We start from the raw sequence: 25,084 nt of genomic DNA on the forward strand, positions 1-25,084 counted from the left end.
GTGTAAAAACAGAAGATTTTTGTAAAATGGTATGTGATATGTTAAATTATAGGTTATTTTCATGCTTAGGAATCAAAAATGTGTAAGATACACCCCAAAATGTTCAGGTAGCAAAATCTTTGTTGTCCAGTGTTCTAGTAGCAGTATTAAATGCTCCATTTCATTTAGTTAGTATTTTCTTTCATTTATAAGTTGTCACAATCTACATTGGCTTGTTTATAAAAACAAAACAATATTAAAATAAAAACATCAGCACAATAGTAATAATAAATTACAAATTCATTATTCCCCCAAATAATCTCCTAAAGTCTTTTACTAGCTTCCAGAAGACCATTAGAGAATGTACTAATTTGACTTCTATGGAAAGTTGTTCCATAATAGAGAAATGCGGCAAAACAACAACAACGAAAACAAACAACATCTACTATATGCAAAACTTTGCCCCCTTCTCAGTAATAAGAGTTTAACAAATTTTGTGGGAAACTGAAGCAAATGATATTAGAAAATCATCTAAGTCCTTTGTAGATGAACGCTAAAACTGATTTACACTCAGAATCAATTGGCAACCATTTCAAAATCCACAGAAAAGATATTACATGGTTATGGCAGCTCTAACCTACCAATATATATAGGCTGTCGCACTTCGTACTAGTTGCAATTTCTAAGTGAATTTTAAAGATGGTATTGTGAGCGTGCTATAGTAGTGTACTGATAAATTCTTGAGTCACTGTTTTTAAGGCTTTTTATTCCAATTAGAGCATTAACTAGTATGCTATTCAGAGTAAGACCATAATCACCACCTACTATTTAGCAGGAATCCAGGAAGATCATCCTGGTCATGGACCTCTTCCTTCAGCGGACATGCCAACACATCCCCAAGTTACAACTAGAGCTAGCAGGTTGTTTTTCTGAACACACAGCAATTTGGGTTTCACTTGGATTAGATTTAGGCAGCAATGGAGCACCCTTTGTTTTACTTACCTCTCTTTTTTGTATCCTTGACCATAATGAAAATACTAACCTCAGAATTTGATTATACAAACAGTGAAAGGCAACTGGATATTATTAGAATAATAAGATGGTAAGCAATGGCAATAGCAGTGGAACAATTTATAGACAGCTGTAAATGTCTTTATGAAATGCAATGCAGTACTACAAATAATTTTAACACACTTCTGTATTTGTTAGCATTGGTGTTGAGGTCAGTGAAAATATATTTTGTTTTAGAGCCATGCATCTATATTATTTATTTTGTGAACATTTAAAAAAAAACCCAAGCACAATTCATTACTTTTCTCATTTGAAAATTGTATATATTCTTGAAATAGCGCAAAGTGTTTCAAAGAGGAATTTCCAGAAGCATGTTTGCACAAGTGAAACACCTTACCTTGAAGAGCGAGCAACTCATTCTTGGAAAACTTAGGTGAAAGCTCAGTAGATTTATTGTCTCTGTATAAGAGAAATGCTTGACTTTTACTAACATGCTCTGCAAAGCAATTTGTTTTGAGTGTTCTTCACAGCCCTATTCCCCCCCCAAATTTACTACTTTTTATATATATATCTTATACCTCTTAATAAACACTTTTTGTTTATTTCGCATACCTTATGTAGTACATGCTCTATTTACAGCTTAGCCTTAGCATACCCTTTTTAGATTTAACTTTTCTCCAAAATTCTTATACTTTTAAAATGCATTTCTGTTTAAGGATACTGATTTAACCTTCTAAGTTACAGTAAGAATAGTGACTAGCAAAAATGGTGACTGCCCCAGGAATTGTTGATAGAGTTCTGCAGAGAAATTGTTGAGTCTGTCATTTGTACATGTTTAACTGTCTGGTTTGGTACAGCAACCAAACAGGACAGATACATATTCCAATGGATAGTTAGGACTGCAGAAAAAGCAATTGTAGCCAGTTTCTGTAGACGACCTGTGTATTGTTAGGTCAGAATTAGGGCTGAGAAAATACCAATAGACCAGTGGTTCCCAGTGTGGGGCCCACTCCCCACAGGGGGGCAATTTGCTTTTTAATGGGGGCAATTTGAACCTTGTTTAAACCAAGTTAAGGGCCTTTTAGGCTCGGCATGAGTAGAGTTCACTTTTTGAGTAAAGTAAGAATTATATGTCATAGGAGGGGGCATCAGGATTTTAGAGACGTTTAGGTGGGGCATTGGGAATCACTGCTAGAGACCCTTAACATCCTGGACATAACCTGTTTCAACTCTTCTCAGGATGCTACTATAGCTTTTTTCTATATAGCTTTTGGGGCCTTTAAACATATCACAGCCCTATACATGTACACATATGACTTGTGTCTGTCTGTCTCTCTCTCTCTCTGTGTATACATATATATATGTGAGATGTATATGTTATATGTATACACACAACTTGCACATACATATATACACACACATACACATGTATATATATATGTGTGTGTGTGTGTGTGTGTGTGTGTGTGTGTGTGTATCTATATATAGTTTGTACTTTAATGTGTGTTTGTGTACATGTGTGCGTGTGTAGTGTGTACATATAAAATTTGCATTCCAAAGAATAGCATTTATTTAGAGACTTTTTTTATATGTGTATAATCCAAGTATATACATATGAATATATGTATATGCAAACTGTATAATGCCTATGTAAATCTTATTTATACTTGCATTTTAGTTCTTTTATGGTTTATCCTCTTCCAAGAATAGTTCTTTTCTCTCTGCTTATTATATTGTTGGAACAGAAAAGGAACTGAGTATTTTCATCCACAATACCAACTGTTAATATGGTTGAAATTACAATATTTTTAAAAAGCTATTAAATACATTTTCAGAAGAGGAGGAACATACTGGGGTGAATCAGGAATTCTGCAAATGAAGCACAGGAGGACAGTGTAGAAATTTATGTTAAATCCACACTGAAGGACATCTGAGTTATAATCCCATGAAAGCCCATGCTTCCAAATGGGTAAGAGATTGATAACTATGGAGCCCTTTGCTGTTTGGAAATATCCAGGCATACACTATAAACTTCTGTTGTTTCCTGTATGGAATGAATAGAAGCCACCCATGTTTCCCCTAGAGAATTGCACCTTTGTCCACTAGTGGAAGTATTTAAATAGTCATAAAAGTTTTATAGTAACTGTATAATGTGATTCTTCCTGAATGTGACTTCAACAAGACTATGTCCTTCCTAAAATAAATACTATGTGATTACCTTTTAAAGGTTTTGACAATTTAAACATTTAAACTGACAGTTTAAACAGTCTGAACATCAAACAATCTAGAATTGACAAAACAATTTAAATATGATTATATTGAATCCTGGTTTAGAATTATATTGCAATATCTTGCATAAACTTACTTATATTTTAGATAATAACATATTTGTGGTTTATGTAGAGTTTGATAGCTTACAAAATAGGGGAATGTATATGCAACTTTGGGTTCTAAAGATGTCATTGATTATGATAGGAAAAAACACAGAATCTTTGGAGCATTAATTCAGATTCTAGAAAGTTAGTACAAACAATGTTTGTGTGTATGTGTGTGTAAACATGCATGTGTGCTATTCCTACAAGTTATTAAATCTGAATGCATCAATTGCTATTATGTTTTAATTCATATGTCCCATATTCCATTTGATAATTTGAAAATGTTATATTTCTGCTGACCTGGAAGATTTTTTGTATCTCTGACTATTAAATGGCTGGTTATCAAGCTATACTTATCCTTTTTTTTAACCTGGTAATGGTTGGAATCTTTACCCAAATATTGGGAATGTTAATGTTAATGCTGTAAGTGTCTATTTTAATTGGAAATCAGTGCTAATTTTAAGAAACAAATGGTTGAAAAAGATATGGCATGATAAATAAGTAATGATACTAATTTAATGTTGAAAAAGTCATATATAAAAATATAGAGGTGATCAAGTACAATTTTGCTAAACAGATATTACATTTAGAAGGCTTGAGGTTTTACTGCTTAATATTGTGCCTATGTATCTCAAATTTATAGAAGCTCTTGATTATAAACCCTCACTATAAAGGGCTTAAGAGAGTTCACAGGCTCAACAATTATTATCCATTTTTGGGGAAAGTAATATTGTAAACAACTTAAAAGAAAATTTAACTATGAAAACTGTTTGTCACCATATTGTCTAAAACTGGAGATCATATTAAAGCAAGATCTGTTTTAATACAATACAATGCAATGCAATAATAAAAATTCTTAAACTATAAGAGCAATATATAAAGCTAAGTTTAATTTGTAAAGACAATAAAGTACTGAGATTATTTGTGTAAAACATGTTACAAATATTGGGCTATAAATCAACTTGATGTCCCAGATGTTCTAAATCATATCCCCAACTAATATCCAGTCTACAACCCTTCAGTTTGGAAGTTGAAGAAAGTTATAACCCGCAAGTTGCTTTGTTGCATTGACCGGTAGTTGGCCATGGACAAATCACTTGTAAAATTTTTCAAATTTATCTAAAGATTGTATAGTTCTCATTCTCTTGATTTTTATAGCTAGACACCAGAAAACTTTACAGAAAGATGCTTAAAATTGAAGTTACTATCACAATATCCTTATTTAATCACTACTTTCATATTTTAAAAAAGCACTATAGCTATGAAAACTAGACATCTGTTCATTTTATATAAAATAAGAAGAAACATTTTCAGGTATAATAAACCCTCAATAGACATTCTCATTACAGATACAATAGCAATAGCATTTAGACTTATATACTACCCGATAGAGCTTTACAGCACTCTCTGAGCAATTTACAATGTCAGCATCTTGCCCCCAACAATCTGGGTCCTCATTTTACTGATTTTGGAAGAATAGAAGGCTGTCAACCTTTAACCTGTCAGGATCAACCAGATTGTGGGCAGAATTAGTCTGCAATACTGCATTCTAACCACTGCGCCACCAGGGATACAATTTGTACACTGTATGTTTTTATGCACGTGTAGCATTCTGTTTGTTATTGTATACAAATGTAAAATCCCTTTCAGATTTTAGTTGTTAATACCTGTCTCTTCTTTTAGTCTTAAAGAGATACTTCAATTTTATTTTAAGACTAGCAATACCCTCAAGTCTCTTTTAACTTTCAGAAAGTTATTACATGCCTAATTTTCCTTACATTTCCTTAACCTAAAGCTATGATTCCAGCCACAGTTATTTTTCTGCATTTATTACATATTTTAAAATTCCATCTATTCTCCAAGGAGTTAAAGGACTCATTACAGATAATATCATATTTAACCATTAAAACATTTTGCTTTATTATGAGACCTTTAATGTCAAACTCAAAACATAAGCACAAAAATACAATGCTCGTCAATCATAAATATTTAACATCCTAAAAATAGCAATTAATTTAAAACAGTATATAACATTGCGCATCAAAAGTTCTCCTAAAAAGGAAGGTATTTATTAAATGAATATGCTTCCCACTCACAATATTTGCCCAAATGCTTTGCTTTTAATAAAAAGAACACTGTAATTGTAATAGTTTAAAAATTGAAGTCAACGTTGGAATTTAATTTCACTTTTTTTTGCATAATGTTTTGATATGTAAATGTTCATGGCAAATTATGTTTTCTGTATTTCCAATTGCATCTCTGTAATTTAAAAACTGCATTGTTTCTATTATGCTGCTCAGAATTTTCTGTGTTCCTTAGATAATATTTTAGATTTCTTCTTAAATTGTTCAGAACTTTTTGCTAAAATTAAATACTTCTTTGGAACTAATATTTGGCAGTATATGGCATGGTAATCAATAGAAAGCTTGAAAATCTTCTAAACATGTGACTTAATAGTAGTGATAAATTGTAGCAAAAGGCTGTCAAATTGCAACTATGTGCTATTTGTAATAATGATTTTTAAAACATCTTTTTATAAAATTAACTACAGTTTAATAGAAATACAGTACCTGACTGGGGACCCCAATCAGAATCTGTATACTATATTTGCTTCTTCCCATCTTACTTCTTAAAAATTAGCTTCCTTATTAAGTTGTTTTTCATTTTTACTATACATAAATACTGACATTGAGTATTCAGAAGATACTTGAGCAAAGGTAGAGCAATCATCTTGAGATGAATCAGAGAGACAGAAACAAAGACAAAATGTAATAACAACAAGGAAAGTGAAGTAGTTATATTTCTGGGCTAATCGACAGTGTGTTGGAAACAACTTGCATATTTACTTCAACCAACAAGGCTCAAACAACTGTTATGCTGATTTTACATTTTCCCTGAGATTTGTCCCACTGTGGATTCTTTTTTCAGCCAAATACTATTTTTCATAATATTTTATACATTCCACCTCATAATATTAAAGTTCAGCCAAATGGTATACTAGCTAACATGTTTAACTGGCACCAGGGAGACTTAAAAAATTCAGTTCCATTCTCAGTCATGGAAGTTCAATGGGTGTCACACTCTCTTAGTCTAAGCTACTTACAGGATTGTTGTGGGGAACAAATCAGAGGAGGGAATTCTCTAGATGCCATCTTGAGTTCATGAATGAAAAGTAAATATAACAAATAAAAGTTAGCTATTTTTAGTTTCAATCAGTTTTTCATGTAGAAATTTTAAGAAGAGGTGGAGGACATATTTTCTCCTTTAGGAAAACTTTTCTTCAGTAATATTTTTGATTTGGGGGGGGGGAATGCCATGACAACAGTTGGCAGAAACACTTATGTGGTATAAATGCCCACATAATGAAAGTTAAGTTATTGTTCCTACTATTATATTTTTAAAGAATATTGTATAAAGTGATTATTTTCCATCTTATTTTGGATGGAATTTCAGTATCTTCTCCTGAATCCTAAATCAATTACATTATTTGATAACTATATACCGTATACCAGCTATTGTAGCCATTTGGGTACATGATAGCCTGCCTACCTTCCCTCCCTCCTTCCTTCCTTCCTTCCTTCCTTCCTTCCTTCCTTCCTTCCTTCCTTCCTTCCTTCTGGTTTTCAATATATTTACAGCCTTAGCTTGGCTATACAATATTAATTGCTTTGAATTTGTAGGTTGTTTATTCAATTTTAAACATGGATAGTGTGTTAATCGGTCATAATTATTTGTTAAATATATGTCGTGCATGAGTGTTTTTTAATATTAGCAATAGTGTCAAATTTTGTGTACATCCAGTACATACAGTTTTTGTCCATTTAAATACTTGATAAATTTATTAATACATCTGACTATTGTATTCAAACTATCAATTAGGTTTGCAAAAAGAAAAAGAAAAAATGGAGGAATTATGACTTGAAGCTACATAAATCTGTTGAGAATAGCAGTCACAATTTAATCTTTGTAATTTCCTGATTGGCTACTATTTCTTTAAGGCTTGTCTTGAATTTCACAAAGTTCAAGAGCCATTGCATTTCCAGAATAGCAAAATAAAATAAATACAGGTAGTCTTCCCTTAACATGCTAATTTGAACTATAATTCTGTCAATAAGTGACATGGTTTAAGTTGAAAAACCTTGTCTCTGTGCACTTAGTGATGGCAGTTCTGGTTACTATTGTTAAATGACGATTGCATGGATTGTTAGTGGGGACTTTATGTGACCACAACTTATGATTTCCTGCTGGCTTCTTCTGTGACTTTGCTTTTTGAAAGAGAGGGAAGGTCACAAATCATAATTACATGACCCTGGGACCCCGTAGTGTCATCACAAGCTGGGGATACTACAATAGTAATAAAAGCAAGGATCCATCATAACTACCACTTGTTTTATCACTTGTAAATTTGAATGGCCATTGAATAAGAGGTTGTTGAAGTTTCTGATGCTTTTCATAATGTTTGAAATTGTCACTAATAATTGTCAAAAAAATAAGAGTCTAGCTACCTTTTACAGCTGAATGAGAAGTCTAAACGATGTCACTGTGACCTGGTAAATAAATTCTGGAATAAAATATTCTGGCTTGATGTTATAAATGAATTTGGCCATTGTTTCCAATTTGGACATAAAGGAAACTATAATTAATTATGGTTTCCTGATCTGTTTCCTATTCCAATGAAAGAAAATAAATGTCAATGGGAATATATATATGAAGCTAGATCACAGCTCACTTTGTAAAATAGAGATTGGGTTGCCTGAACATAACAACTGTAATTCTGGTGGCTCTTTAATATTGTGTATATTATATATATCAGAAACAGCATTGTCATGAGCCTTATTTTAGTGAATTAAAATATACAGGCATTAAAAGCTATTCAGAGTTCATTTTTGTAAATGGGAGAGAAAAGGAACTAGAAGTTTGACAGGTTGTTCAGCAAGTGTGACTTCAATTGAGAATTATAAAATTAGATACTCCTTTATACTGATAAGATATTAATATGATAACTTTAAAATGTTACTGTTAACATTTTGAAATCTGAAAATTACCCATAAGGAATAATGGGTAGCAATTTTTATATTTTACTCAGAATGTAACATATTTTAATGGTATGTAGGAAAGACCTGAGACCATTTGCAGAATGCCATGATATAACTAAAGCAACAGCTGGGGCACAACAAAAAGTGGCTCAGACAATGATCCTGAATTTGTATGGGAGCTTGCCCCATGGAGTGAAGTTCAGAGTGAACCAGGATAAATCAGGATGATCACCATTTAGTGTGAAATTATATGGGAGGCAGGCCAGAGGACTTTCTACTGATCACACCAAAGTGTGAAGGAAGCAGCAGCTAAGTGGACAATTCCATTCGTTGAGGAGAACAATCTGATGCTGGACAACTATTAGGACTTCATACATAAATTCAAATGATACCTTGGGCATCCCATATAGAGAATTGATGCTAGTCAAGTGATCCGGAAGTCCAAACAGAATAAGGTCATATATTTCAGACTTTAAATTATTTGCCTGCAATGTAGGATAGAATGAGTTAGCCTTTACAGGTAATTCTTGACGTATGGGACTGAAATGTTGGTCATAAACCATTGCAGTCATAAGTGAGGCACCACAGAGCCAGATTTGATTTTACAACCATTTCAACAACAGTTGTTAATTGAGTCATCACAGTCATTAAGCAAACACTGTAGTCATATGTGCAACATTTTATCAAATGGGTAGTTTTTGTCAGCAAACAGCAGATATGTTGCAAAATGGGATTATGCTGCAGTTGATCATAAATGCAATCCGATTGTTAAATTACTGAAATATATTCATGTGACCATGACCACAATAGTCATAACTTCAGATTATAAGTAATTCTTTCCAAATATGTTGTAACTTTGAATGGTCATTAAGCAACCAATTGATCAATTCAGAGAAACGCTGTCTGAGAAGCTAAGAGAGGCAAGGCACTCAAAATATTCTGGAGGAGCTTTATCAATGTTTTGTAATAATAGACACCTAACTGGGAGAGTTAAGGAAGGAGGGAATGGTAAGGGGAAAATAACTTAAAGCCTATGTTCCCCCAAGCCACTCCTCTGGCCTCCTCAATATCCAAGTGGGAGAATCCCTGCAATCCAGATCCCTCTCTTTAGAGAAGCAAAGAACAAAGTATCAAAGCTATGCTTTTACTGTGGAGCCTAATAATGTTTGGTAAAAGTACTAGCATCAGATATAGCAACAAGATTGTAAATCAACAGATCATATAGCCATTAAGTCCTCACCTTACTTCAAAGTAGCACACTGGCAAAACTTTACTGATCCATTTCTAAGAAGCTCCGAAGGGGAGCAGGGGCTTCCACCATTTAAGGACAATTTAAGGACAACTGTTGACAGCAGGCAAGCATATTTAATCAATCCTGTTATTGTTGCTTTAGATTCCAGCAGGTGGTGGGACTTTCTTCTCTTGTAGACTTAAGGACAATCAGTAATTCCATAGGTATAGAAATAATACAGAAGCTAAAGCTCTAGAAAATTTAAGCTCTAGAAAACCTAATGTTAGTCGAGGTGATTGACAGCCATTAAGAGCAGGGCTGACTTTGTAACTGAATCAGCAAAAGTACAGTCATGTTCCTATTCCACCTCTGGTGTTATGAAAGATATGCAATATTTTCTGGGTTTTGCTAATTTCTATAGGAAATTCATTCCTAATTTTGCTGACCATCTAAAACTGCCAGCTCCTAAGAAAGGATCAGCAATTGTTGTGATTAATCCAAGAACAAACAGCATTTCAAGGATTAAAACACCACTTTGTTTCTGACCCTGACCCATCCTATCCCTTTGTGGTACATACAGATGTTTTCAATATGTTGATAGGGTTGCTCTAGCACAGAAGACAGGGAACATATTTACCATTGTATTGAGCACAGTGGTTAGAATGTAGTATTGCAGGCTAACTCTGCCCACTGCAGGAGTTTGATCCTGACCAGCTCAAGGTTGACTCAACCTTCTCTCTTTCAGAGGTGAGTAAAATGAGGAACCAGGTTGTAGGGGCAATATGCTGACTCTGTAAACCACTTAGAGAGGGCTGTAAAGCATTATAAAGTGGTATCTAAATCTAAGTGCTATTGCTACTGCTATTGTTATTGCTATTGTGGGTCTTTTACATGGGAATGCTCCTCCCAACTGAAAGGAACTTTGATATTTTCAATAAAGAGTTGTTGGTAGTAAGAAATGTTATTCGATGATGGAGATGCCTGCTGGAAGGAGCAATCCATCCTCTACAAGTTCATACAGACTATAAGAATTTAGAGGTTTGGCAAAACATTCAATCTTTCACCCCTCATCAAATTGCTTTGATTTTTACAAACCTTCCGGGCTTCCAAAACAATTTTTGAGATAATATCTCACCAAAGACAATTCAATGTATATTCTCTCCCCTCCCCCCTCTCTCTCACACACACATCATAATAATTTTGAGATAGTGTCTCATCTAAGACAATACAATGTATGCTTTCCTTCTCCCTCTCTCTCTCCCACTCCTTCCCCCTCCCTCATACACACATATACACACACACACCATAATAATAGCTATGCAATTCAGAATATGAAGGCCAGGGGCAAAAAGGTTCCTGATGGAGAGACAACTCTTGTGTAATTTGGGGAGTTACCAGCAGAAGAGGGGAATGACACAGCTACATTTTGTTCTCATTGTCCAAACTCAGTTTCCATGATGAACTCAGGATTGAGGCAATGAATCTGAAGGGGAAAATGGTGTCATGGAATCTGGGAAAAAGTCTAGTGGAATGGGCCAACAAATGCTGCTTAGGGAATTATAGATAAGCATAGCTCACAGCTGTACAATGGACAGGGCAAAAGATTCCAAAGACACCTTTCCTAGTTTCTCAGTGTGTTCGGGAGACAGGAGAATTATATTTTCCAACTTGCAATATTCTGTTAATGTAACTTTATAATAAAATTGAAGTAGCTCATCTGGTTGAGTTTTGAATCTGGTCTACTTGGTAAAGTTGGCAGGTATTGTTTACTTTGTCTCTTTAAAAAGCATAATGTTCTCTCATAAAAGAATGATATTAATGTATAAATAAATCCCTATCAGAAAACAAAGACATGGGTTTTATAACAAGTAGATTGTTATTTGTGTGCAAGCTTGTAGCATGACAAAAGAATTTTGTCACAAAACACAAAATAATTTTGTTTGCTTTTTTTTTTTTTTACCAAGAACCAATTAATGGAAACTTTCTGGGTAGAAGGCAGGATACAGTACAAACTGAAATAATAAAATCCATTTCAAATAATTTTTCCAGGGTAAGAAAAATACCTAAGCTGGTTCATTTACATTTATAATCCATTTACTATATTATGGTTCATATTTTGAAAAAGATTTTAACCACTAAAAATGCAGTACAATACACAGATGGAACATAAGAGAAACTACAACAAGCTGTGTCTGTAAAAGGAATGTTGCATCTTGCATACTCCACCTTACCCCGTATAAACATATTTTGATGTCTGTTTTTATAGATTTTGAGGTGAGGAAGACTTTGTTAAAAGAATTGTTTTTTCTCGAGCAGTCGCAATTTCAATCTTGCTTTACCTGTAATATGAAAGCAGATGGTCTGCATCTCTTTTGAATATTTATAACTATCAAAAACAATCTCTTGTTATTCACCCTTAGGCTTATGAGATGTCAGAACTGTTCTAGTAGAGAAAAATTGTCTTGGCTGTTTACTAAAAGAGGATTATATTAAGCTGAAATGACTATACATTTTCTAGTTTAATATTTGTTCATCAGCTGTTTAATCATATTTAGATAATTGTGTAAATAAGTTGTTGTAACTCTTGCCCCATCTACTGATCTAGCTTGAATGCTTTCAATATGCAAAGAAAAATATCTATTTATTTTTCTTCTTTAAAAAAATTAAAAAGACCTGTTAAAGTTTTGTACATGATACTTTGAACATATGAGGGATATAGCCTAATATCTTTGTTCATTAGGTTATTTCAGAGAACATCTGTTTTTGAAATTTCCTGTTATATTATTTGGCACACTTTCATAAGCAGTGAAATGTCTATTTTAATCGAAGTTGTTCATAATTTTTATCAAAGATGTGTATGACTAAAGCTTAAGATATTGTTAAAGAGGATAGAGGATATTTGGTTACAGTGGAGGATAAATGGATTTTTGACCTGAAGCTGAGCAATCACAGATAATAGATTTTGTAGTGGCTGGTTGAGTTGGCAGTAAAGCATGAACAGTTTTAGCTTAGATAATTGAACTGACCTGATTAATGTTGCTCTTTTTTGTTTCTCAAAAATACAACAATGCACTTTCAGACACAGCCATTTGTGATCAGAGAATCTATATTTCAGGTTATTATGAACCTATTCTGAATGCAACCTAAAATGTTGCATTCATTGCTGAAGAATAAATTAAATATTAAAAAAAGTTATCTAAACTAAGTAAATAAATATAAGTAGATTGCTGAGAATATATTTTCTTTAAATTAGAAAATGTATGCAAAATTACTTGGATGCCACTATTCTCATTATATGCAATTACATAACTTCAGATATTGAATAAATTTTTGTCCAGATGAACCAAAAATGAACTTTAGAAAAAAAATTCAATCCCTATTGCCATACAGTTATGGAAGAGATAATTATAAATAATGCATTTGGCTGCAAAAGAAAGCTGAGATTGTGGCAGATGGTATCATCCCAGTGTAGTAGGGCTTTTGCAAAGGTGGCACCATTTCAGATCAAATCTTCATCAGACAATCACAAAAAGAACTACAGCTACTGGGTGTGTATACATGTGGGTACTTTTAGATGGTGAGTCACATGAACTCAAGTAAACTTCCAGTAAATGAGACAGGGTTCTGTGGGTTTTTAAAATATCTTTTCTGAGTTATGTGTCAAAAAATAGCAAAAGCTGTTATCAAATCATAGAAACATCTACTTCTGACATCATACCATATTATAATTAGTTTCTTAGGTTTATTGATTTTTACAAACTGCTAACATCTATAGCAAAATTAAAAAGCAACTGAAAATGCCTAAGCTTTTGTAAAACTGAGTACCTTCAAATTAATCTATATTTTGAAACTGAAGAGAATATAGCAAACATTTTTGTTTCTAAAATCAAGCTGTAAAAATCATTAAAGATGTGGGAGAGTTTTAAGAATTAATCAGTGATAATTTTGGAAGATAATGTATGCATATATGAAACAGAATGAGCACAATAATTCCTTGTAAGGATCTTACAGTAATCTTTTAAACTTGTATTTGTAATAAGATCATAGATAGCACATGACTGATGACAATGTGATGCTTAATAGTTTTGAAAGTATTGCAGAAGTTCATTCCCTTAATGCTCTAATCTAAGCTCTTCAAGTTTGGACTTCTAAAATAACTTACCCTGGACCACTACTTCACCATAAATAATATTCATACTTTGTTATTGTATTATCCTTCATTTTAATAACTTCAGAAAGACATATGGCAATGCAAACAATATAAATTTTGGCTCAGATGCCCCTGATTATTGCAATGATTATGATTGGAATGCCTTTTCACCTAAATGAAGAGACAGAAGAACAGGTTCATGCTACTGTTAAGTGTACACAATCCAGTGTTGAAGTTCCAGGTCAAAAGTAATATAAAAAGAGTAGCTGAATTGCTTCCTTTCTCTTAGCAGTGGATAATTGATTAATACCAATTAATGTAAATATTTAAGTGTACATTTTTCTTGGCTGCATGAAAGAATGTATGTATGTATATATGTGCTGTATAAATTCAGAATAAACTAGTGAGAAAGGAGGAGCATATGGTGTATTTTTTGCTCCTGGAAATAGATTTTTAGAAATATTTCTAGAGATGATCTAGTTATGCATTGAAAATAGTGAAATGCATTTTTGAAAATTATTTCAGTACAGGTAAGACTAGTTGTTCATTCATTATGACTTTTTGAGCGAATGACCTTCATGAAGAACAATATATGAACAATGCTGTATGGTACTCTCCCATTTTGAAACATTTTGTTAGTCCCCTTAAGTTCATAGAATTATAGTTTCAAATATAAATTTTAGGTATACCAAAACATAAACTTTACATAATATTTTTGCATCATTGTTAATATTTTTGGTTTTTTTACATCTGTATATAATTGTGTAGAACAAAATGTGATACTAAAATAATATTTAAATGTAATGCAATGGCTGCTGAATATACTACAAGATTTGCCAATAAATGTTTTAAATCATAACAAAATAAAATTGTATATTGTCTTGTAACTGGGAATGTTACTAATAAAATAATTAAAATATCTTCTATTAAACATTATAATAATATAATTGCTCTTTCTCTTCTTTTTTAGAGTATGATATCTTCCATTGTGAACAGCACTTACTATGCAAATGTCTCAGCAGCAAAATGTCAGGAATTTGGGAGATGGTATAAACATTTCAAGAAGGCAAAAGATATGATGGGTAAGCGAAGCGATCAAAGTTCAAGTGGTATTGTCTACATGCTTATGACTGAATATATTTTAAGCTTTGTTTGGATAGTATAAATGGGCTAAATTTTTATAGATCTGATAATGATGTTTGATACAGCAAATATTTGACAATATTTTGCAAAATAGAATGAGAAAAAGAGAAAGAAAGAAGGAAGGAAGGAAGGAAGGAAGGAAGGGTAGAGAGAGAGAGAAAGAAAGGAAAAGAAAGAAAGAAGGAAAAAAGAAAAAGGAAGGAAGGAAGGAAGGAAGGAAGGAAGGAAGGAAGGAAGGAAGGAAGGGCTACCTGCACAAATATTTAGTTTCAAAATCAGTCATAATTATAATCAGGTCACTAATATGTCCTATCCTTTCCATAGTTTGAAAAAGATATTTAACTTATTTTGCCTATGGAATATAGCCTATGGCTCTTATATGACATTTCTTAGTAATAATGGTGTGTAATATTTGCAATAGTTATTGAAAATATTTTCAAAAGTATTTCAACTATAACAAGTGTTACAATATGTCCTAAATCACTACTATATTACTTCCTTGTTTGTTACATGTCTATCTCAGACAGCAAAGGAGATAACATTGGCAATAAGGCAGCATGTAAGATTTTTCTGCTGATCTTTGTATAAAATTCCATGTCATTACAGTTCAATAAAGTAAACTAAACCATTTGCAACTGCAAATGGGAATGGATATAACCTGAATTAGATAAAACATTGATTTGCATATCTCTTATTTATTTTAATGAATATACTATAAAATTAACAAAATTTGCATTGAGTCCATCTTCAAACATTCAAATATTAGAAACTTTGTTTTTCAAACTTTTCACACACAAACATACACACACACACACAGAGTAAATAAATAGAAGTGAAATTAGTGATGCAACCTATAGAAGATATACTAGCCTATATTTGATACTTATGATAGAAATGTTGCACACAATTGTTAGTTGCATATAAGATTTTGGTTTCTCTGAATTGAGATTAAAAACATGAGATTTATTTAATTCCATCAGCAATATTATAGGTGAAGACATAATGTAATCTAATTCAAAAATATTATAAGATATTCTATGAAATACTAATACAAATATGAATAATCCACTAATATTAATAGTCCACAATATTTTAATTCTTGACAAGGCAGAAAAACTTACATGACTTACTAATTCCAATCAGGTAAGGCCTGGATAGCAACTTAGCAAAATGGGTATCTTTTATTATACGATTTTAACATTTGAAAATTTAGGCAGCATTTTCACCAGAGAGATTCAACAGGTACAGAAGGTAACAAATTACAGAACAGAAAAGCTACTGGCCTAAGAAGGAAAATGGAACAGATTGCAGGTGAAGTTATGCATGTTCATATTTGAAGACTGAGAAATAAAGTAATGGCTTGCTTGTATGAAAATATAATCTTTCCGCATGTGTGTTGTAGCTAAAGAGTAATACTGTATTAGAGTACTACTACATTCGTGTAGGAAGTGCCTACCAAGGCACTTCCAGATTGAAAGGATTAGCTGGTGACATCACTGTTGCCCAGGGTACACCCAAGGGGGCTCCTGTCGTGTTCCTATTATTTTCACACCAAAGTGGTACTATTTATCTACGTACATTTGCATGCTTTCAAACTGCTAGATGAGCAGGAGCTGGGACAAACTAATGGCAGTTCATTACACCAAATCCCTTGCACTCTCAGGTTTAGGACTGTCGAGTTGTCAAATTCTCAATGGTCTTCTGACTCAGTATCCTAACCACCGGAGCCCCTAGAGCAATACTGTATAAGACAGACAGACAAACAGGTATATGGTACTCCTTTAAGACACTTTTTTGTTTGTTTATTTTTGTGGAGACCATTTTGAATGATAAGCTGAATAATGCAACATTAGAAATCTTTTTAGAATTATAAGTGGCTGCATCATTTCTCCTGCCTTTCTTCACCAGATCTGGGGCTATGAATAAATGCTTGCAAAATATAATACAGTAAATGGCCAATTTTGAAGCATTAAGCACCCAGTATTAACACTCTAATGCAGTTCAGCCTCTCATATAAACAAAAGTGGCTGCCAGTACTGGATGTTCAAGATATGTAACAGCTTAATGCTCATAGGAGTTTTTACCTCCAAACTTACACCACATCTTTCTGTAACTATGAAACTTGCAGGGACTAAAAATGATGTATATATATTATATAATATTAAAAACAAAATTATTTAGATGAATGTCTAAAATTAATCTATAAATTGATACACTGAAATGGTTTGATGTGTGACCAAAATATTTTAGGAATTCTGTCTTCATTTTCAGTTTTATGCTAGTTCACTTCTTTATTTTTCAAAAGAAATTTTTTTCAATTATTCTAATGAAAAGTATTTTACTTGTTTTAGGCTCAGAAATAAAAAATCCCCCAAAGCAAGGAAAACAGCTTCTGTATTGTTGTTAAGAAATATAAACCTTTTCAGCTACTGTACTATAAAAAAGAATTAAAGGCTCCTGGACAAACAACAGGATTATAATGTTTCCTTTTAAGTTATGGTCTCTAAAGGCAGCCATCCATCTGCAACCAGCTTCATCAATTTGGTTGCTTCAGAGAATTAGAGCCTTGGTGGCACAGCAGACTAAAGTGCTGTTAAGTAGCACCAGCTGCCTGCAATTACTGCAAATTCAAATCTCACCAGGCTCAAGGTTGACTCAGCCTTCCATCCTTTCGAGGTAGGTAAAATGAGGACCCGGATTGTGGGGGCAATAAACTGACTTTGTATAAAAAAGAACACTGCTTGTGGGGGCCGAAAGCCCTACTAAGCAGGTATATACAAAAGTATGAAGGCTATTGCTTAATGCATTGTAAGCCGCCCTGAGTCTCCGGAGAAGGGCAGCATATAAATCAAACCAATAAATAAATAAATAAATAAATAAATAAATAAATAAATAAATAAATAAATAAATAAATAAATAAGATAATCAAAAGCAATATGGATGGATTAGGGTTCATCTTTGCTGTTTGTCTGATTACTTTTAACACTTCAACTAATACTTGAAACATAGCTAGTCAATTTGTCCTCTGTATTTAGAAGGCAAATATCTGTAAAGGTGCAAGAGTGCACCAATTGCACACTTTTTCAGATCCAAAGTCCCTTCTCATGGTCACTCTTGCTTTAGTCACTTAATGTATGGACTATTGCAGTGTGCAGAGGCTGCCTTGAAAACTAGAGAGAAGCTGCAGCTGGTTCATCCATGTAACACCCCTGCTACATTAGTTTTCAGTGAGCTTTTGGTGACATTAAAAGTGCTCTAATCTCATTATAATCTATAAAAACATTTTGGTGCAGAATTAAGCTACCTGAAGGACTACCTCTCTCACATTATTTCACCTCTGTGATATAGTTACCATATAAATAAATAGATTTCTGTGTGCCCCATACTTCTGACCGAATACATACATTTCATTTTCCATCTATTAAACAATACCTTTGGATGGATCTTAGAAAGTGCACTTTACCTATAATCCTATAACTGATGTCTGGAATAATATCTCTCTGGCTTTCAAGATTTTAGATTATCCTTAAAAACTTGCCTCCCCCCACCCCTTAAGGTAGGTTGTGCCTAATTGATATGAATTGTTCGATGTAGTTATAAAAGAGTTTTCCTTACTATATAAAGCTCCTTTTGTTATTTTATTATTTTTAGGTATTGAATGGTTTTATTTGTGTGCTGTTACAATTAGTTTTTTATTTGTGGTAGTCTTATAAATCAAAATTATAATAATAAATATATATAACCCATAGGAATTTTGGTTCTTCTCTATCCTTTTCAACAGTATTTACTTCTTTAAATAGAGTCGGTATCTCAGACTTGGGCATTTTATGGCCCGCGGGCCACATCCAGCCCTTTGACTGTCCCTGTCAGGTCTGCGGTGACGGCGGCTGGGGGAGCAATGGCTGCGGGGGGGAGGTAGTGGCGGCCCTCCACAACAGTCTCAGTTTCTCATGTGGCCCCTTGGGAAAATTAATTTCTCCCCCCGCTCTGTCTACAAATATACTTACTGAAAAGTGCTTTGAGGGGTTGCCTTCCTTCAGGTAAATATAATATTGTCTTGTTGTTATAACTATATTAAGTATATTATTCAGGATCCTGATAAAGTTGAAAAAGTTCCTATGTTCTTTTAATCAAATATATATATTGAAAGGTAGTCCTCAACTTACAACTACAATTGAGCCCAAGATTTCTGTTGCTAAGCAAGACAGTTGTTTAGTGAAATTAAGTCCAGGGCCTTTCTTGACACAGTTGATAAGTCAATCACTGCAGTTTTTAAGTTAGTAACACAGTTGTTAAATGAACCTGGTTTCCCCATTGACTTGGCTTGTCAGAAGATCGCAAAAGGTGAGCATAGGACCCTGCAACTGCCATATATACGAATCAGTTGCCAAGCATCTGAATTTTAATCATGTGGCCATGGGAATGCTGAAACTTGTCATTAAGTGTGAAAAACAGTCATCTGTCACTTTTTCACTGCTGATGTAACTAAATGAATTATTCTAAGTCAAGGACTGCCTCTGTGTGTGTGTGTGTGTGTGTGTGTGTGTGTATACATATACATACACATATACATATATTAGCTGAAATGAATTTAAAAAATAAAAATAATGGGTATGTGAAAAAATGGATATACAGTATATATATATATATATATATATATATATATATATATATATATGCCAATTATATATATATAAGCCAATTAAAACCATCATTTATATTTACATAAAAAAATCTGGATACAAAATGTATAAAAGTATTCTTATATAGTGGGATCTTCTGAGAAAATAATGTAAAGCTTGTGAAAAATCACTTGAAAAAGCTCTTTGCTTGCATCTGAATCTGCTTTTTAAAGGTGCAACAAATCTGCTCTGAAGCTGAAGGTTTGTATCCAGATGTATGTTCAGAAAGAAGATATTGAAGAAACAAAGATTTGCACATCCCTACATATCATTTGATTAACATCTCTTAAACTGAATGCTGAGAATAAGAGAGCAATGATCCAAATTCAGCTATTCTTTTTTATATATATTCATTTATTTTCTTGGACCAAATATTTATACTCTGTTTTCTCCTTCTTAGCTGAAATGGACAGCCTTTCTGAACTATCACAACAAGGTGCCAACCACGTCAACTTTGGTCACCAGCCAGTCCCAGGGAACACTGCTGAACAGCCACCATCCCCCGTTCAGCTTTCTCATAGCAGTCAACCATCTGTTCGGACCCCACTTCCAAACATGCACCCTGGACTTACCCCCATTAGTCCTCAATTGGTAAACCAACAATTGGTAATGGCCCAGTTGCTAAACCAGCAGTATGCAGTGAACAGACTTCTAGCCCAACAGTCCTTAAATCAACAGTACTTGAACCATCCCCCTCCTGTCAGCAGATCCATTAACAAGCCGTTGGAACAACAGGTCTCAACTAATACAGAGGTGTCTTCCGAAATCTACCAGTGGGTGCGTGATGAATTAAAACGAGCAGGAATCTCACAGGCAGTTTTTGCACGTGTGGCATTTAACAGAACTCAGGTTAGCCTTTTTTTTAATGTCTATAATTTATATAGAACTGGAGTTAACTTAATCACGTTTAGGCTGTGATTCTAAATACCCTTACTTATGCTAAGAAATTTTAAATTTTTTCTCTCTTTTTTCATCTTTCTCTTTTCTTTATCTCTCTTTTTTAATGGCAATTATTTGGGGAGACAGCAAATCTTTTGCTAAGATTTTTAACAACCTGTTTGATATAGTTGCCCTTTATCCCCATACTATTAAACCTTGCACATTTATCCTTTTAATGGTGCAAGTATGGATTTATTTATCTAGAACAATTATAAAGCTACAGTAATTAAGAATTATCCACATTATTGGCTCAATTCACTTCTCTCTAAATTAATTACACTTTGTGCATGCTGTGGACACATAGAAGCAATATTTGCAAGCTGAAATATTGAACAATATTTTAATATTACTTATGCAGAAGCAACTGTTGCTACCTTTGATACCTAACGAGCAGAGGAAAGTGAATCACATAATTCTGGAAAAAGAATTATGTGGCAGGAAATAGTTGTGCTGTTTCTTCAATTGCATCAATACACTCAACAATAGATGCTGCAGATTGCAACCTTCAACCCTAAGCATTACATTTCAGACTATTACTGTGCAATTATCTCAAGCAAATGAATTAGCCAAAATTAAATAGCAAATATCATTAGGTTACTTCATAGCCTGCAATAAGGTCCTATCATTTTTTGATACCTGCACAAACAGAAGATAAAACCATTCAAGGGTAACAAAAGGAATTAACCCAAAATAGATACAGAATTAATCCAAGCTCTAAAGTTTGATTCTTCAATTATTTTTGAAGTATTATAAATGGGTACCAGGCATATATATTTAGGTATCAATGACATAAAATTGAAATTAGATGTTACCAGTATGTTTTGAAAAGTTCTTCAGATTTTACACATTAATTAAATACACTACTATAATCCAATTGTATGTTTTATAGTTATATACAATTATTATTTGTGTAGATGCTGTTCCACAGACTCTTTCAAACTGGGTTTTTTCACAGAGATTAATATATATGCAAACCTTTTATTTCAATGTTTTTATCTCAATTTTATTTCTAAAAGAGACCTGGTATTGTAAAACCAAACAAAAGCAAATTCAATAATATAAAAATTCCACTTTGATAAATATCCTTCTAAAATATTGCTTCAGTAATTATTAAATAAATTTAATACTTTAAAAAAATGATAGCTGTATGAGTGTAAATTGTGCCTAAGGTGCTGGTCTAGAAACTGTGAGTTAATATACTATCTGACTGGATAAAATTGAGTCATTCGTTCTCACTCAGCTCACACCTTTGAGTTGTCCAGAATATAGGCAAAAATCCCTCTCTGAGGGAGATGGATGGTTAAGAAATTGAATGAATGAATGAACGAATGAATGTCTAGTAAAGAAATGAGACCATAAACCCTTCTATAATTGTATTATAATTATTATATACTTGTTAATTGTATAACAATTCTTCATTATGAATAAAGTCAGAAGTTCATATCTCTTAAGTTTTTAACAATCAAAATGCCAGATGCGTGTTGAATACTTTCATAATAATTTCTTAATCTACTGCATTACTAGCATTTCAAAGCTTCAAAATCTCCAAATAACTATTGTTATTTGAACTACCTCCATCCTTTAAATTTTATCTTGCATAACGTAAAAAGATTTTTTTTCGTTATAAAATTAATCAAGCTTCTTAAGACAATAGTTGGAGTTGTCATGTATATATCAGATAAAGTTGCTTGGATTCATTCCCAGTTATATTCTGACCTTGTCACAGTCCGGAGGAAATGTATAGGAAAGAGTTTTGCCCAGTTATCTTGGAATGGTTTGAACTCTTTGACCTGGGAAGTTGACAGGGTCTTCAAAAACTATGTGCATAGCCATCTACTTGTTAGATCCATGACCCCCCTGGCTTGTTAAACCACCTGGGAAAGATCATTGCAGTGGTTAATTCCATTTTTGAATGAGGCATTGTTCTTATACCATTAAAGGCCATCCCCACCTAAAGAAGGCATTACTGGATCCCAATGTTCTGGACAATTTTTTTCTAATATCTCACTTTCCATTTTGGGGGAGATAGTAGAGAAGGTGGTAGTGCAACAGGTTCAGCGGGCCATGGAGAAAAAAGATTATCAGGAAACTTTTCAGTCAGGATTCAGACCTTGATATGGGATAGAAAAATCATTGCTTATGCTTTTGGATGACCTTTGGTATGGATAGAATAGGGGTAATGCATCGATCTTTGCTCTTCATGACATTTTGTGACTTTTGACAACATTGACCATGGTATCTTTCGGGCATGATATTCTACTGCTTCGCTTCCTTCTTTGGGTTGATTCAAATTGATGATGATTGGGGAGGAGAGGTCCTGTTCTTGGCCCTTCTACATGGCATGCCACAAGGTTCAGTGATTTCTCCTTTTCTTTTTAAGATGAGGCAACTGGGTAAGTGCATCTGTCACCAGAACGTGAGATTATGTTGATAATATCCAAGAGTTATCTCTAACTCTGATGAATTAAGTAATACCATGACCGTCTTATCCAGTAACTGGAAGTTGTGAGGGTCTGAATAGAAAACAAGCTTCAATTGAACCCCGGCAAGACTGTGTGGTTTTGGTTTGGGTCCTCTGATCCAGCTTTATGTCATCATATGTGTTAGTCTGCAGTCCCCTAATCATCTTTGTTGATCTTCTCTGCACTGTTACATTTCTGCTCTGTGAGCTGAACTGGTGCTAATTTTCTTCTGTGTCCAATTCAGTGTCCTGGTTTTAACTGTAAAGCCCTTTATGGACCAAGCTATCTGAAGAACCACCTCTTACCACTTACATCAGCATGCTTTATCAGAGAAGGCCTGCTATGCTTTGTATCATTGGTCAAGAATTTACATTTGGTAGTTCCCAGGAAATGTGCTTTTTCTGTTGCAATGCCTGCCTTATGGAACATCCTTCCCCCTGAAATTAGGTTGGCCCAATCACTTTGAATATTCTGAAAGATCTCAAGATATGATTGTGTGACCAGGCTTAAGGCTAACATGGAACTGGATACTTGGACAGATGGCTCCATGGTTGAGGAGGTCATTTTTTAATTCTCTCTTTACTTTGTTTATATTTTGGATTTTTGAGTATTTATTACTATTTTTTAATATTTGTAATTCCTGTTTTTATTTTGTTATTTATTATTGTATGCCATCCAGAGTTGCCTTCAATGAGATGGGCAGCTATATAATTTTGATTCATGAATAAATAAAACAAACACAAACAGTTGCTTGATTTTTATAATTCAGATTTTATTAGCAAAATCCAGCAATTTAAGCTTTTAAACTGAAAAATTGAATGTGACTCTTCAATCATTCTGACCATTCTAAAAGAATACATTGAAAATATTTGTGATTGCTCTTGGTTCTGTGACTTTTTTTCACTGAAATATTGGAATAATTTTCACATTTAATTTATTTATCAATAAGTATGGATAGGTTTGCAGCCATAATTGTTGCAGCCATTTTGCTAGTAAAAAAAATTAATAACAAATGAAGACTGCAGTTTGATTTTAACAATATACAGTTTTGGATTTACGAGCCCAATTTTTTTTTTTTAAATTTGATTTATATGCCGCCCTTCTCCGGGGACTCAGGGCAGCTTACAATGCGTTAAGCAATAGCCTTCATACTTTTGTATATTTATACAAAGTCAGCTTATTGCCCCCACAAACTGGGCCCTCAATTTACCTACCTTAGAAAGGATGGAAGGCTGAGTCAACCTTGAGCCTGGTGAGATTCGAACTTACAGTAATTGCAGACAGCTGGTGTTAATCATAATGCTATCAATCTGCTGAGCCACCAGGCCCTAGTAATTAAGCCCAAAATTTCTGTTGTGAAGCAAAATAGGTGTTAAGTGAGTTTTACCCCATTTTATGAGCTTTCTTGCCACAGTTATTAAGTGAATCATTACATTTTTTAAATTAGTACCACGGGTTATTAAATGAATCTGGCTTCCCCATTGACTTTGCTTGTCAGAAGGATGCAAAAGTGATCACATGATCCTGGGACATTGCAACCGTCATTAATACATACCAGTTTGCCAAGCATCCAAATTTTGATCATGTGATCATGGTCATACAATTTTGATCATGCAATGGTTGTAAGTGTGAAAAACAGTCGTAAGTCACTTTTTTCAGTGCCATTGTAACGTTCAACATTCACTAAACAAATGATTGTAACTTAAGTACCTGTAATTAAAATTAACCGTTTCCATTTTTATTTTATTTACTTCTTAGATTTATTTGCCTCTCATCTTGCCTAGAGTGATTATTAGTGAGATAGGTTCAAGTTCCTTTGCTGATACAAACAATATCATAAGGTTATACTGAATGATTTAATTGCTATATGGGTAATCTTTGTTTAGCAATCACAATTAAAGTAAAGAAGTTGCTAAATAAAACTGTGATTGTGCTTATGATCATATTTCAGCTTTACTTTGCTTTACAGAACTGCAAAGCGCATGAATGCAGTGATTGGTTGTAAAATTACTTTTTCATCACTATTGTAACTGTGACAGTCACTAACCAGGCATTTGCTAAATGAGAACTACCTGT

At 33.5% G+C, this 25,084-nt stretch overlaps 1 protein-coding gene across 8 annotated transcripts in view; it reads left to right on the forward strand.

Annotated features, from left to right (window-relative positions):
* SATB1 (SATB homeobox 1) overlaps positions 1 to 25,084 on the forward strand; it is a 114,577-nt gene that overhangs the window by 37,854 nt on the left and 51,639 nt on the right. For all 8 annotated transcript variants that reach the window (XM_087892582.1, XM_034402157.3, XM_087892583.1 and 5 more), the window contains 2 exons: positions 14,753 to 14,864; positions 20,008 to 20,456. In XM_087892582.1, coding sequence (XP_087748708.1) covers positions 14,753 to 14,864; positions 20,008 to 20,456 — 561 coding nt within the window. The remainder of the gene's footprint in view (positions 1 to 14,752; positions 14,865 to 20,007; positions 20,457 to 25,084) is intronic.

This window comes from Pantherophis guttatus, chromosome 4, assembly GCF_059756535.1.
Source record: "Pantherophis guttatus breed Tessera chromosome 4, ASM5975653v1, whole genome shotgun sequence".
NCBI classification, from domain to species: Eukaryota; Metazoa; Chordata; class Lepidosauria; order Squamata; family Colubridae; genus Pantherophis; species Pantherophis guttatus.